This window comes from Alligator sinensis, unplaced genomic scaffold (genome assembly GCF_000455745.1).
Source record: "Alligator sinensis unplaced genomic scaffold, ASM45574v1 scaffold628_2, whole genome shotgun sequence".
NCBI classification, from domain to species: domain Eukaryota; kingdom Metazoa; phylum Chordata; order Crocodylia; family Alligatoridae; genus Alligator; species Alligator sinensis.
The window spans coordinates 5,543,734-5,557,236 of record NW_005841833.1 but is presented as its reverse complement, the minus strand read 5'-3'; the positions used below and the strand labels follow the sequence as shown (position 1 = coordinate 5,557,236).

The following is a 13,503-nucleotide window of genomic DNA, read 5'->3' as shown; positions in this document are numbered from 1 at the left end:
CCTGTCCCAAGGCCAGGTGAGTCCCGATGTGCCTCAGCCTTTCTACCGCTGCCCTGAGCGGGCTGCTCCAGCTATTGCCTCCTCTCCCTAGACACCTGCCCCGTGTATCTGCTTGAAACCCCCCAGACTAACGCTGGCAGTGACACGAGGGGCCAGGCTCGGTGCACTCCAGGTCTGCTCCACCAGGACTCTCTTGGACAGAGCAAACCATCACCCATGGCCAGGGCACAGCCGCTCACCCAATGTGCTGGGGCACAGCCCCATGGAGACAGATGCCTCAGCCTCTCCTCTCTGCCCCCCACAGCTCATCCCTCCCCTGCACTCTCCCCAGTCTCCTTCCTGCTCTCCCTCTGCTACTGCCTTCAACTCCTGGATGACGGCCACTCAGCCAGGGGAGCCCTTCCTGGATGGACTCCAGCAGAGACCAGCACATAGCTGGAACCAGATTCCCCCAGCGGGGCTGGAAGGGGAGCTGTTCCTCCTCTACACTAAGCTGCAGTTCTTTGAGAGCAGAGGCAATCCAGCCACCTCCGCTCAATAGTCCAGCGAAGTCCAGGAAAGGCTGGGTCCTGGAGGGGCACCTAGCAGGACATTTCCTTTTCCCCTCTCTCCTCACCCGGGTGCTGGCTGGGTCCTGCCCTTCCAGCAAGTCACCTTTTCTCGTAGTCCAGGTCTCCCACAGAGCCATTCATGAGCTGGTTGGGAGTCCACTTCAGTGTCATGATGTCTGCTGTTTGGTGCAGGGACAGGTACCCTGGGATTGCCTCCATGTCATCTCGCTGGAGGAAGAGAAGGGGAAGAAATGGCCTTTCAGGATGGCAAGGGTGGGGGTCACAGGCTGAGGAAGGAACCGTCTGAGCCACACCACAATCACGTACTGTACCGCAGCTGTGCCTGATGCCCTTGAAACCCTTCACGCCTCAATCCAATGCAGCAGAGAGGCGAGTGCAAAACACTTTATGCAATACAGACACACCCCACAAAATGCTGCTGCCATCGGGGCAGACCAACACATACGCTGGGTCCGAGGTGCCAGGCCAGCTGAGACTCACTGCCACAGCTCCACACAGCAGCTTGATCTCCCTGCTTTGAGGTCGCAGAGCTGCCCAAGGAGCAAGCTCGAGAGCAAGACAGCAGTGCTAAGGAAGCACTCCCTCTCCCCGTGTCAGTGACTCTGCAGAGCGCACTCATGCCAATCGGTGAAGTGCCCCCATGGGCTGGCAGGACCTCAGCCTCCACACAGTTTGGGTGGTCCAGGAGGACAGAGCTGTGTCTGTTGGGCCCAGCTCAGTGATGCGCCAGGCTCAAGACTCAGCACTATGACTCCAGGAAGGGCAAGCTGCACCCCAAGACCTCAGCTCCAGAGCTGCTGTTTTGAAGTAACAGAGTCCTACTTTTCTAGATCACTTGCAAGCCTCAAATCTCGCTCTAAGGACAGTCCCCTCCTCCAGCATGGCCTGAATGGGTGGAACTGTTGGAAGAGCCGGCCCCAACTAGAGAGGCAGAGGCGATGCCCCCTAGACAGAGCAGTTTGGAGGCCTTTTCCACATCAGCCCCCACCAGCCCCTTCCCTTTCCGGGGTGCCTGTGCTGCTTACCGGCTGCACCCTGACATTGTTCTTGCCATACAGGAGGGTGGCCCTGGAGTTCTGGTGCAGCGACTCCACGTAGTCCCTGGCTGACAATGAAAGCCGGTCGTCCATGCTGCCGCTCGAATGCCTCTTCTGAATCTGGAAAAGGAGGGCTTGTGGGAGCAGGTCCTCTCCTCCTCCTCCCCCTGCCCTTGAAAGACCTCTTTCTTCATAAGCTCGCCTGTCCAAAGTGGCTTGTGGGCCATCATGCAACACTGTCATCTCTCTTTGTCCCCTAGGTCAGCGCTTTCCAAGCTTCTAGGACCCTCGACTTTCCCAGCAAGCTGTCACAGCCCCTGGACTTTGAACTGAAAAGGCAGGATGCCTGGTGTGCTCATGGACCAGCTCCTCACCACCTGCCATGGCCCCTCAGCTCCTGCAGACTGTAATTTGGGACTCTCACTCTAGGCCACCAGTTTGACACTGGCCATAGCTGGCTGTGTGCTGGGAGCCACTCAGGGCTGTACAAAACTTGCACTGATTGCAGTCACCTGCAGCTGCCTTCCTTCACAGTTCAGAGCCACCGCCTGTCCCCAAAATGCCAGGCTCCATTCTTGCCCCACTAGCCCATGTTCTGGGGCTCCAACATCCCCACCAAGGCCATCACCCTGCACTTCTCTAGCCCCTGCCATGCAAGGATCTCAAAGCACTTTTCAAACCAGCGAGGCTTCCTCTCTCACCCTTACACCCCTGGCCCCCCAACTCACACAGAGGGCAGGGCGCTTGGTGGGGGAGTCCTGGCGGCAGTGCGAGCTGTGAATCCGGTGCCTCTGCACCAGCTCATCGGCAGAGGGGTCAGTCCAGAAGTGATCAGCTGTCTTCATCTTGGTGTATTCTAGCGCGCACGGCCCCACTGCACAGGGAGAGGAGCAAGAACTCAGCTGCCGCCTGAGAGCTACGGACCACATCCATCTCCCAGCCACAGAGCGCATTTCTAGACCCGGGTGCACAGGATGTGTGCACAGGCTGAACACAAGGCTCAAAGCAGGCTCTTGTATTGTCCCCAGACTATCAGTGAGCATTGGCAACGATGGGGACACACCCTCAGCCCTGAAGAAAGTAGCAGAGCTTCATCCAGTCCCATGATATTAGAACAGCATGCACGGTGGGTTCAAACACGCCCCCTGCTTGGTGCCCAGGCAGAGGAGCCAGGCTTCTGGCCAAGCCAGCCATGGGTCTGCCCACACTGCACCTGTCGGCACTGGGTGGCAGCATTGCAACCAGAGCTCCCAAAGCCCCGTCCCTACACCAGAGACTGCCTGGAGCTGGGAGGAATCTGCAGCCACTATCTGCCTGGATCAAGAAGGCAACAGGAAACAGAGGGGGACTCAACTGGGTCCTGGCCTGTGACTGCGCAGCCATGCACTGGCCCTCCCTCAGCCTGGCTCGTGGGTTACCAACCAGCCATGCAGGGTGGGGATACCTAGCAGGTCGCACGCAATCCCAGGAGCGAACTGACAGGCAAAGCCATTCTGGGGCTGTCCGCCGTGGGCAGCGCTCTTCAGCTCTGTTTAACACGAGGCTTGCAATGCAGCCTGAAAGATGATTTCACGGTCTGCATTTCAACAGCCCGAAAGGCAGTTTGGCATGGCCTCCGCTGGGAAGTATTTGGAGTTTGCTACCAGCACCTGAGCAGTTGCACAGGCCTGTCCCACCCAAGGCGAGCCCTAGTAAGATGTAGTAAAAGCCCTACACACTGACTATGGGGAGCATCTGTCTGGAAAGTCAACTAAGAGAGCAGGTGAAGAGCATAAATGTTACCCAGCAGAGAAGCAAGAATCGGTCCATCTACGGGGTCCATCAGGAGGGCTTCTTTCTCATAATATTTACTGGAGGGAACAAATCGCAGAAGAGAATTACACTCTGATGGAAGAGTTACGTGGCAGAGAAGGCTGTTGCCCTGTCCCTCCTGCACCCCTCATGGCTGGTGAGAAAGGACGAGTGGCCATAACGGGCTGTCGTACTGCCCCGCAGCAGCAAGGCAGTCGGAAATCCTCTTCCAGCTCCTACCTCCACCCTCTGCAGCAGCCTCTGCCTGGCCTCAGCCAAGCCACTGCAGAGAACCACAAGTGGGGACCCCCCAGCATGCCGCTGGCATGCCGCTTGTGCCAGAGATGCCCAGGACAGGCAGGTCCCTGACACGAGCTCTGCAACAGTAGAAGGACACACAGGCTAGCAGAATTCTGCCAGCCCGGTAGCAGATAGAGATGGTGAGACACAAGACCCATCTCTGCCAGCTTAGCAGCATCACCAGGACACCTGAAACTCGGTGGACAGCAGGGCCAGAGTTTGAAATCCAGGGCTGCGCACTGAGCTGGGAGAGGAGGAGCATGCTTTGTGCTGGTCCTGTGGATCACTGCCCTGGAGGATTGCTAAGCCAGGAATGCATGCAGCTCAGTCCAGGGACTGTGACTTTACAACAGGCCCAGATGGGGAACAGCTCATGGGCAGCCCCCACCCCCCCCCCCCCCCCCCCCCCCCCCCCCCTCCCACCTGCACTCACCTGCTGTTCTCAACCAGGTAATGCACAATCTTGTCCAGGACCTTCTCGAAGAGGGCCGTGCGAATCCAGAGGTGCTTGATGGCCTGCGGGGACAGGTTCGGCAGCTTCGGCACCTTGCGTGCATTCTCCTGGAGGCCTTGCACTTGGTTTCGCCTGCAGGCAGGCAGGGCAGAGGACAGCACAAACGAATTAACCAGACAGCAGCATGGGGCACGTGCTCCAGCCCCTCCCTAAGGGCAGGCCTCTCCTTGGCTGGCTACCAGGCAGTGCTCGTACTTCTTTGGCTCTCTTGGGTGTATTTATTAAACTACTGTCTGCTTTGCTGACAGTGCTCTCATCCCCCAGCTTTACCTAGGTCAGGGTAAGGTGCTCTTTTGGACACGAGGCCTGGTAGTTGTACAACAGGGTCGTAACATTTAAGAATAGGCGAGACATACTTCTGCCTAGCATGCTCTAAACAGCTATAAGCCGGGACTCTGTTTAAGGAGCTTTTGCTTCATATTCTAGTCCAGCTGTCTGTCTCTTATTGCAAGCCACCCAGAGCCTTTGTGGGGAAGGCCAGCATATAACTCTAACAGGCAGGTAGCTAGATAAGGACGCTCCTGCTGTGAACAGGGTGCTGGACTGGATGACTTCTCGAAGTCCCTTCCAGCCCTGCTATTCTACGGGTCTATAAAAGCCCACCTCTGCATGGGAGCCACTACCCAGGGGCACAGCTCTTGCCCTCTTCCTTGCACCCCCTCTGCCCTGAGGAGGCTGGGGTGAGAGCCAGGATCTGACTTTCATTTCCAATATTGTGGAGATGAAACCTAGCACAAAGGTGCTGGAAATGAGGACACAATCCAGCAAAGCTCTGAAGCAAGTGCTGAAGTCCCAGAGGAATTAGACTTCCACAAGGCTTGGGCAAAGTTCCCTTTCCAGCCAAAGGGATTTAGAGTCCCAAGCCCTGTTTTCAAGGCAGCCTAGGAGGGTTTTACCCAGAAGGGGCAAAACTGCCCCAAAGAACAGGGCTGCATTGAAGCCTGCACATACATGCATCTTTGGGCGTCCTTCAAAATGGTCCTCCTGGGCCATGGTTTCCAAACTCAGGTGCCTGCAGCTGGGCACCTGGCGACACTCGTGGCTCCTGCTCACCCGTACATTACCAAAAGACCACGTGCCACTGTATTTGAGACTCCCTGAGTTTGAATGTCACAGCCCAGATCCACGCCCCTCACCCTCCCCAAGACCCCGGCAGCACGCGAGACGGTGCAGTAACAAGCAAGAGCCTCACGCGGTCTCGATGAGCTGCTCCAGGTCTTGTACCTTCCGGCAAAGCTCTTCGGCCAGCGGGAAGCTCTTGCCCACCTTCATGAAGAGGGCGGCTATCTTGTTGCTGCGCAGGACGCCCGCCGCTCGCCTCTTCAGCCCGTACAGCACGCAGGCCTCCACGGCCGCTGCAATAAAGCGCAGCAGTGACCCGACGCACCCACAAGCCCGAGAACAACCCCTCCCCGGCCTGGCTGGCCCGACTCCCTGCCTCCCATTCTTCTTGCACCCCAGCCTCTCCCTACAGCAGGGACGCTCCTTGGAGAGCCAGGCTCACGGCCGGCTCCCTGCCCAAGCCCAGAACAGCACCAGGGACCTGGGTGCCTGTCGGCAGCAGCAGAGAGCTTGGGAAGAGGAGTGAACGAGCAGCCTGAAGATAACAGAGGCAGGGAGACTGCGGGGAGCCGACAGAGCTGGCTTGCACGCAGAACCGGAGCGGCCGAGACGGCCACCCTGAGAACGGGGATTCTCCTTTAGGCCAAGCAGCAGAAAAATGAATCTCAAGACAAACCAAGCCCGCAGAAAAGACGGCCGAGCTGCTAATTCAGTTTGGCTTCAACAACTACCGTTACCAAGACAACTGATGACTAGATGGCAGCTGGCAATACATTTTCCAGGCCAGGCTTCATGCAGCACCTGAGCCTCTGGCGCTACCGGAAGGGGATGCAAACCGCTAACTAAAGTCGCCCCGAATCTCCAGGCAGCCTCGGCCACCTGCCGGTTCCTGCTGCACCCCTACTCATGGGAGGACCCTGGACAGGAGCGTGTAGGCCTCACCCCACCGTACAAGCTTCGCTCCCTCGACGCCTCAGAACAAATGCATGCAACAGCCGATGCCATGGCCAGCTGCCTTGGCCGAGTCTCTTAGGAAGGATCCAGAGGGACACGTGGTATCAATACACCGTGATCCAAGCCCTGGAAAACAATACAGCCCCACAGTGCTGGAACCGTATTGGTGCTGTAGAACGGGGTCTCTGGTGGAAAAACATGGCTCCCGCCCCTGAAAGCTGTGCAGGGTGAGCAGAGTCCTATGCTCCTTTTGCTCCCGGAAGGTGAGGTCTCCAGCAGCCCAGCGAGTCTTTGGGGGACACTGGAGAGGTGTACACACTGGTTCCCAGGGCTGCTCGGGGCACTCACAACTGGACGCGGCTCTGGCTGTGACTGGACGGGTGGAAGCCGCGCGCTGGTGGCCAGCCAAGGTCCCAGTCACCCGAGACACCCATGCAGGGCAGCGACACGGCTTCCTGGGATCTAAATGAGGCACAAACTCTCCTCCAGCACAGACGTGCTGCAGCGTCCAGAGTGTGCTGGGAGCAGGCGCTGCCTTGCTGTTTGGCTTTTGCCTACTTCAGTGCGGTGGCCAGACGTCCCAGGGTGCAGAATAAGTCTGACAGGTTTGCCTGGCTTGGGGAGCAGACAGGCTCTAAGAGATCAAGGCAGCATGGACACACAGCTCTCCGCCCAACATGTCTTCTGGGCACTTGTCTGCAATCTACCCGGGAACCTAAAGGCAACCGGACAAGCGACAGAGGTGGCTCTGCTGCCCCACGCCAGCCCCGTGAGCCACTCTATTACCCAGGGCTCGTCTTACCCGAGGCCAGCTCTGCAGAACGTGTGCCACGCCACAGCTGAACCACCGCTCCCTGCTGCAGAGAGCTCGCAAGCAAAGCCCTCAGCTCTGGTTTTTAAAGCATGAGGCTACAGGCTGTTACAGGGAGCTCCTGCCCTGGGTGGTTCAGTTAAACAGATGTGCAAGGGCACCTCAGCGCCTGCCTCATCACAGCTTTGACAGAGGGGAGAGCAGGGGCCTGACAAAGGGAGTGCAGCAGTATCGTATGCACCAGGGCCTGATGGCTCCATGCAGCTACAGGTCGACCTGCCAGCACCCCATGAGGATGCAGGTAAGAGTTACCAGCAATTCCACCTAACCGGGGGAAGCCACAGGCAGCACCCCTCCTTCACACCAAGACGCTGACAAACACAGTGACCACACACCAAATGGCCCAGTCTGCCCAGGCTGGGATTTGCACCACAGTTTACAGCAGCAGGGCATCTGTCCCTCCACTGCTGTGAGCAGGGCAGTCTGCAAGGGCCTGCAGTGCTCCCCAGACAGGCTCACAGACAACACTATGTGTGCTAACGTGCAGTAGTGACTCTTCCCTGTATGCTCACGTATACTGCTGTTGCCCACTGCATGCCCCTCCTGTAATACGCTGCCTTGCAAACGCCAGCCTTGAGGCACAGGGAGAGAACCTGACTCAACCAGCACGTGGGCTGTGAAAGCTACAAAGCTAGGATGTAAAGTGAAGTGGGACATTGGGGAACATCAGAGCAACCACTTCGAAACTCAAGGCAATGTATCTTACTCCCCCCGCCCAAGTAAAACCAACCTGAGACATGAGAGACATTGCTGGAAGCACAAGTGTTTGTGGGGCACTACTGCACTGGCTGGAAGGGGGGGCTGGCACCTCTTTCTCCTTCATCCCTCCACTGATGAAGCCAGACTAGTTCCTGCCACAGCAAACTCGCACCCTCCTGCCTGATGGCAGACAGCCGACACCAGCCATGCATTCATTCATCTCCTCCTTGCTCTCTGAAGCACTGCAGCTTGCTCTCTGAAGCACAGCCAGGTCCACGGCACCGTAAGCAGCCAGGCACCCAACAGGCTGGAGGGAGTGAATTAGCAACACTGGTCTTGCATTATTTTTGGCTCTGGCAGGTCACTAGTTGTCACATCAATTATACCGCCAGTCAGCTCCTTATCTAGGGCCAGCTGGATGCTGGAAGTCAAGCACACACGGTCACAGGCATGCTGCTGACGTGGCAAAATGGTGCCTGCGTATGGCGGGAATGCACAGCTGGATGCCTGCGCACCCAAGACAGTCAGCCCAGGGGCAGCGCAGATCTCCCCAGCTCCCTCCCCAGCCTACTGGAGGCTGCAGCATCTGCCCCTTCCTAGCCCAGGAGTGGCCTGCAGGCTAGGATCGTGTGCCACTAAATGGTGCTCGAGAACATGCAATGCTGCACTAGACCACCACCTCCTCCCGGTCCCAGGAACTGCAAGCAGCTGGGCTGGCTGCATGCAGCTCCCCACGCCTCTGGCTGACACTGCTCCCATCCTCTGCTGGCATCCTGCAGTTCTGAGAAGGATGAAGAGTGAGGCCCATCCTCCTTTCTGGCTCTCCCAGCAGCCCAGAGGAGGAGCAGTCCCAGGAGGGCTCAGCATCGCACACCTGTCACGTTGCTGAGGTTTCTGTAGCTTGCCACCACCCCAAACACACGAGCAATTCGATTCCTGCAGGAATCACTGGAGGCCATTCCTTCTGAAAGCATAGCCCAGCTCCCCATGGCTGGGGGAGAAAACACTTCCATTATGCTCAAAGTCCAGGGAGCTCTCACTTTCATAAGGCCTCTCTGTAACACCTGCTGTTTTTCTTCAAGTCTGAGCTCCTGGAAACAGAATTTCAGGGGAATCACAGCGTCCCCTGACAAAGAAGTGTCTAGTCCTCACACACGTGGAGAAAGGTTCGTAACCATGCGCCAAGCGTGTCCTGCAAAAGGCTCAAATACATGACTTTCCTAGTGGATTTTTTTTTTTTTAGGCTCACTGCATGATTTTGAATATCTGGGGCTGGCAATAGCAGAAGTCACCTAGACAATGTGCTGCACTTTCTCTCTCTAAATGGAATTGCAGAGTGCAGTAAGTGCCAGGTATGTTTCCAAGCACACATCTGCAGATTATATTCAGCGTGGGTGGATAATGAAACAAGAGAGTGGCGTTTTGCCCATCTGTGCCTAGGGGATTAAGATTATTTTATTCCTGGTGCAACACTACTGGTACTTCCATGGAGGTGCACGCCGCCATTTGAATCGCTCTGCTGTTAAGAGTCAAGGCAAAGTTCAGTGCTAGGCAGCAGGAGGAACACAGCAAAGGCAGCTGCCATGTCAGCTTGCAGAGGGAGCATGACCTTAAGAAGTGTCAACGTGCATTTGTTTTCCCCAAACCTTTCAGCTCTGTAATCAGCTAAATTGGACTTTTGGGGTCAGCTGCCTTTCCTGCCAAACCAAGCAATCTGTTAGAGGAGCCTGGTACTTTACTGAACAGGAGGAGGAGGATGGGGAATGGGTGAGCTTGGGTTACAAGGGCTGAAGGCGAGAGGCCTGCCCAGGGGCAAAAGGCAGCACCATGCAGGTCCCAGCAAACCGTGAGAGGCAAGCTGCTTATGAGGATGGTGATGTCCTTTATGAAGCTCATTGCTGCCAAGGCACTCAGAGAGCTGTGTAGGCTGCTCAGATCCAATTGTGATGACAGGCAATAAGCTGCAGATACCCAGAAACCACTGGAAAAAAAACCCAGTGGCATCATTAGGGAGGCTGAGTGGTAACCAGCAAGCCCAGCTCCTCGCCTGGCACAAAGCACTATAAATAATCCCAGGCTGCGAAGCCTGCACTGTACAGAAAGCAGAGAGTGAGTCACGCCTCCAAGTTAGCTCTGCTCTTTTGACGCCACTCAGCTAACGATGTGAGGAGACACAGAGGCCTGGGACACGCGCCCGCCTGCCTTTCATCCCAGGACCAGGGAGAAAGGGCACGAAGCAGCTCCTAACTGCCTTCCAAAGCAGAGATGGAGGTGGCACGGTTCCCCCTCTTTGCATCCTCCAGCAGTGATTCTCAGCCAAGGTGTTGGGACCTCATCCTGCTGGGATCCAGGGAGCCCATGCAGAGCAAGGCCTGGCCTGGGAATGGAGATGGAGCAGCAGTGCACACAGAGGGGAGAGCTGATGGATGGAGCTGGAGCCAGACGGCAGCTTTGCACACTGGCTCCCTGGCACTGCGCTGCTCAGCAGGTGGCCCGCTCTGGCCAGCACATGTTGTCACAGACACGGCAGCAGGTGGCAGCCAGAGACTCATCCGTGAAGCAGGTGAGTAGCTGTGTGTGCTCTGGAGAGTGGGTGGAGGGAGCAGCTTCCTGGGGAGGGGTCAGCCGCCTGCAGGAGACGCAAGTGGCCTGTGACAGGAGAGGGAGCAAGCAGAGGGGAGCCCAGCTTCTCCGAGTGCCTTGCTGTGCCGGGACCCCCAAAAGCTGCCCCAGTGATACCTTCCCCCCACCCAAAGAGACACAGGAGGACCTCACGCCATGCAGCTGGGGAGCAAGATGGACACACTTGGCCCCTGCAAAGCAGACGGAAGTATGGTGTGGCCCAGAGGGCTGTTCCCTGCCATCTGCAGTCCTCCTCTCACACCCAGGCCAAACCAGCTCTGCATGAAGGCTCTGCCTTGCTTCGGCCAGCTCTGGAACACATTTTCCAAGCTTAGAAACCGTCACTAACTGCTGAAAAAAGGCAGATGTTATTTAGATTCAACGCAGGAAGCGTGTGCAAGACCAGATGTCAGACCCCATGCCAGAAAAAGGGGCTGAATGAAGCCTACTGCAGGGGTCACCAGCACTATGTAAAATGCTTGAAGACCCTTTTAACACGCTCCTGTTCCCTGTGCTTGCGCTGCCCCCATGCACTGGCTCATTTACAGAGACTCCTCACAGCACAGAGGTTCACCTGTCACATAAGCAGCTGGTTTAATCCCTTCTCAAACAAGTGAGAGGGACTCAATATTAAGGCACGTGGTTTGCTGAACTGCCAGGGCCCGGGGTGTCACAACCCGAGTCCACATTCAATGAGGAACACAACGTGCTAACCACATGACTCCTCCCCAGGGATGCTGCAGCTCCCTGGTCTCAGCACATGGTACCATCAGGAGGGAGCTGCCCATCAGAGCAATAGTGTGATGCAGCAACAGCCCAGCGTGGACAGCATGCCAGGGCCGGCAGCTTCTCAAAGCCCATCTCTTTGCGTCACCTTACCGCAGAAGGAGATGATGTGGCTGCTGTCCTCGTGCACAAACTTCCTCGTCACTGCCTCCTCCATGATCTGCTTCACCTGTTGAACCAAGCAGGGAAAGCTTTCAGTGACAGGCATGTGGCTGTGGCACGCAAGCACAGCAGAGTTCATTAAAACCACCTGGAGTGCAGCAGCGTATTGAAGGTACTGGATTATCTCTCTTTCCATAAGGGGATACCCCTCTGCTCTCTTACCTTTTTGGAAAATGCTAACAGGCCGCGTGGCCAATCCGTGCCACAACTGTGTGGTCTAGCAGGGAGCCACCATCCAACTGGGCAGCATGCAGGACAATTGAAAGCACCCTTTTTAGACTCAAGGTACACCCCCCAGTAAACTCGAGGCACCCTTAGAAAATGCCAGCTCTTAAGTTTTCATTCAGGTTTTGACTACAGGAAAATAATAGAGCAACAACAACTCACAACACCCTGGCTAGGAATTACTGGTTTAGAGAGACAGGCAGGGACAAAGAAGGGAAAATGTTGAAGAAAGCCTCAGGAGGCCTTAGCCTAGACAAGGTATAGTCAACTAAGCAGCATTTAGCTAGGAGGCACCTTCAGCTGGGCTACCCAGTCCAGTTCAATACAATTTATAGCTCTTCATGCCCTCCTGTTTGAGACGGATCTGACCAGTTCCAGGTCACGTGCTGCCCCGAAAACTAGCCCATCCACTCAGATGTCAGCGATTCGCCTCCCGTGGACAGAGGCGCTATTTGCATAGCAATGCAATGCAATCAGTGTTGAACTCTGTGTGCATTGCCTGTGACACGTTCCTGGCACGCACACATTTCGGTTCAGTTAATTAGAAGGAGGCTGTCATGTAGGTTGGAAGCCAAATCATTAGGGCCATAAATCTGCAGTCACAAAGTGGAAGGTTGGGTGGAATGCCCGGCTCCGGCAGAGGAGCAACTCCTGCACGACAGAGACTAGCTCCGGATGGGTGTGAGAAAAGACAGCAGCCAAGGCCACCCGGGCCCAGCAGGTTTCCCACTGCTACCCCCCAGCTTATCTTTCCCCCACCACCATCTCCAGCTGGTCCACCTCACCAGAGAGAACCCCCCTTCATGAATAACTGGTCTCTGAGCTGGAACGCAGGTTCCCTCCAACCTGGCTCCAACATGCTTGGAGAGCCCTGATGTCTCATTATTCACGATCATCCATTTGGAAATCAATCAGGCTGACACTTGCGCACGCAGGCAGAAGCAAAGGCAGCACAGACAGGTCTAGTTCTTATCCCATCCAGAGTCTACACACACCGTCCTGGGGTCTGGCCCTTCCTGGCTGCCCCAGAAACACTTAAAAGGTAGCCTGCGGGTCAGGCATTCTCCCTCAGCTGGGCCATTGCTTGGGTTCACTAGCAGGGTACTACAGGCTGTGCAGATGGCTCCAGGAGGCTCGGACCAGCTAGCATGCTACCGCATGCTGCAGGTGGCCAGTGAACTGCAGTTTGGCCCTTACCTTGTAGCAACACCTGTAATCACTGTACGAAAGTAGGTCCTTGTCTATGAAAGCTCAAACCTCTCTGAACCAGTTAGTCTCTACAGTGCCTCTCCCCTGCCTTCTGCCTGACACAGCTAGCTGTCCCTGTACGACTCCAATTAAGACATTTTGGTCTTCATGGTCCTAGACCTTTTTTTTTTTCCCTCTTTTCACAGCTTCACTGCCAGGCAGAGTCAAAGTCTTTTTAAAGGCTCTGCAGTGCATTCCCATATGCCGGCAAGTTTGGATTCTTCCTAAATGCAACTTTAACTCTGAATTAATCAATGTTAACTCTGAAATACCCAAATACCCCACTTCCACTCTCCACCATGCTTTGTACTTCTTAAGGTCCTGTTCTGCGTACATGGTGTTACCTGCCTTTTCAAAGGCAGTGCTGAATCTGGGAAGGCATCTCTCTCACGCACGCACACACATACGTGCTTGCTGCTCACGGTTCACTTCTAGCACTCCACAGAGCACAGTTTCCCCCGAAGCAGATTCAGTGCTCCAAGCAGTGATTCAAGCAGATGCAGAGAAAAGATGGGGAGGGGCAGAGATAAATCAGGCTCAGCCCCCAGCTCGTTTCATTTATTAGGTTCAAAACAATTCAATGCTTTTCATCCTGGCCCAGCAAAGGGTGACTGCTATCTTGTGTCACCCTCGGGCTGTCTGGATGAGAGGCTCCCTGTC

General features: G+C 55.9%; 1 protein-coding gene across 1 annotated transcript in view; it reads right to left on the bottom strand.

Annotated features, from left to right (window-relative positions):
• SGSM1 (small G protein signaling modulator 1) overlaps positions 1 to 13,503 on the bottom strand; it is an 81,983-nt gene that overhangs the window by 19,216 nt on the left and 49,264 nt on the right. Inside the window, exons 5-11 of the mRNA XM_025199486.1 lie at positions 11,302 to 11,377; positions 5,407 to 5,569; positions 4,134 to 4,286; positions 3,392 to 3,459; positions 2,338 to 2,483; positions 1,598 to 1,729; positions 655 to 779 (exon numbers count right to left, since the gene is read on the bottom strand). Coding sequence (XP_025055271.1) covers positions 655 to 779; positions 1,598 to 1,729; positions 2,338 to 2,483; positions 3,392 to 3,459; positions 4,134 to 4,286; positions 5,407 to 5,569; positions 11,302 to 11,365 — 851 coding nt within the window. The 5' untranslated portion in view covers positions 11,366 to 11,377. The remainder of the gene's footprint in view (positions 1 to 654; positions 780 to 1,597; positions 1,730 to 2,337; positions 2,484 to 3,391; positions 3,460 to 4,133; positions 4,287 to 5,406; positions 5,570 to 11,301; positions 11,378 to 13,503) is intronic.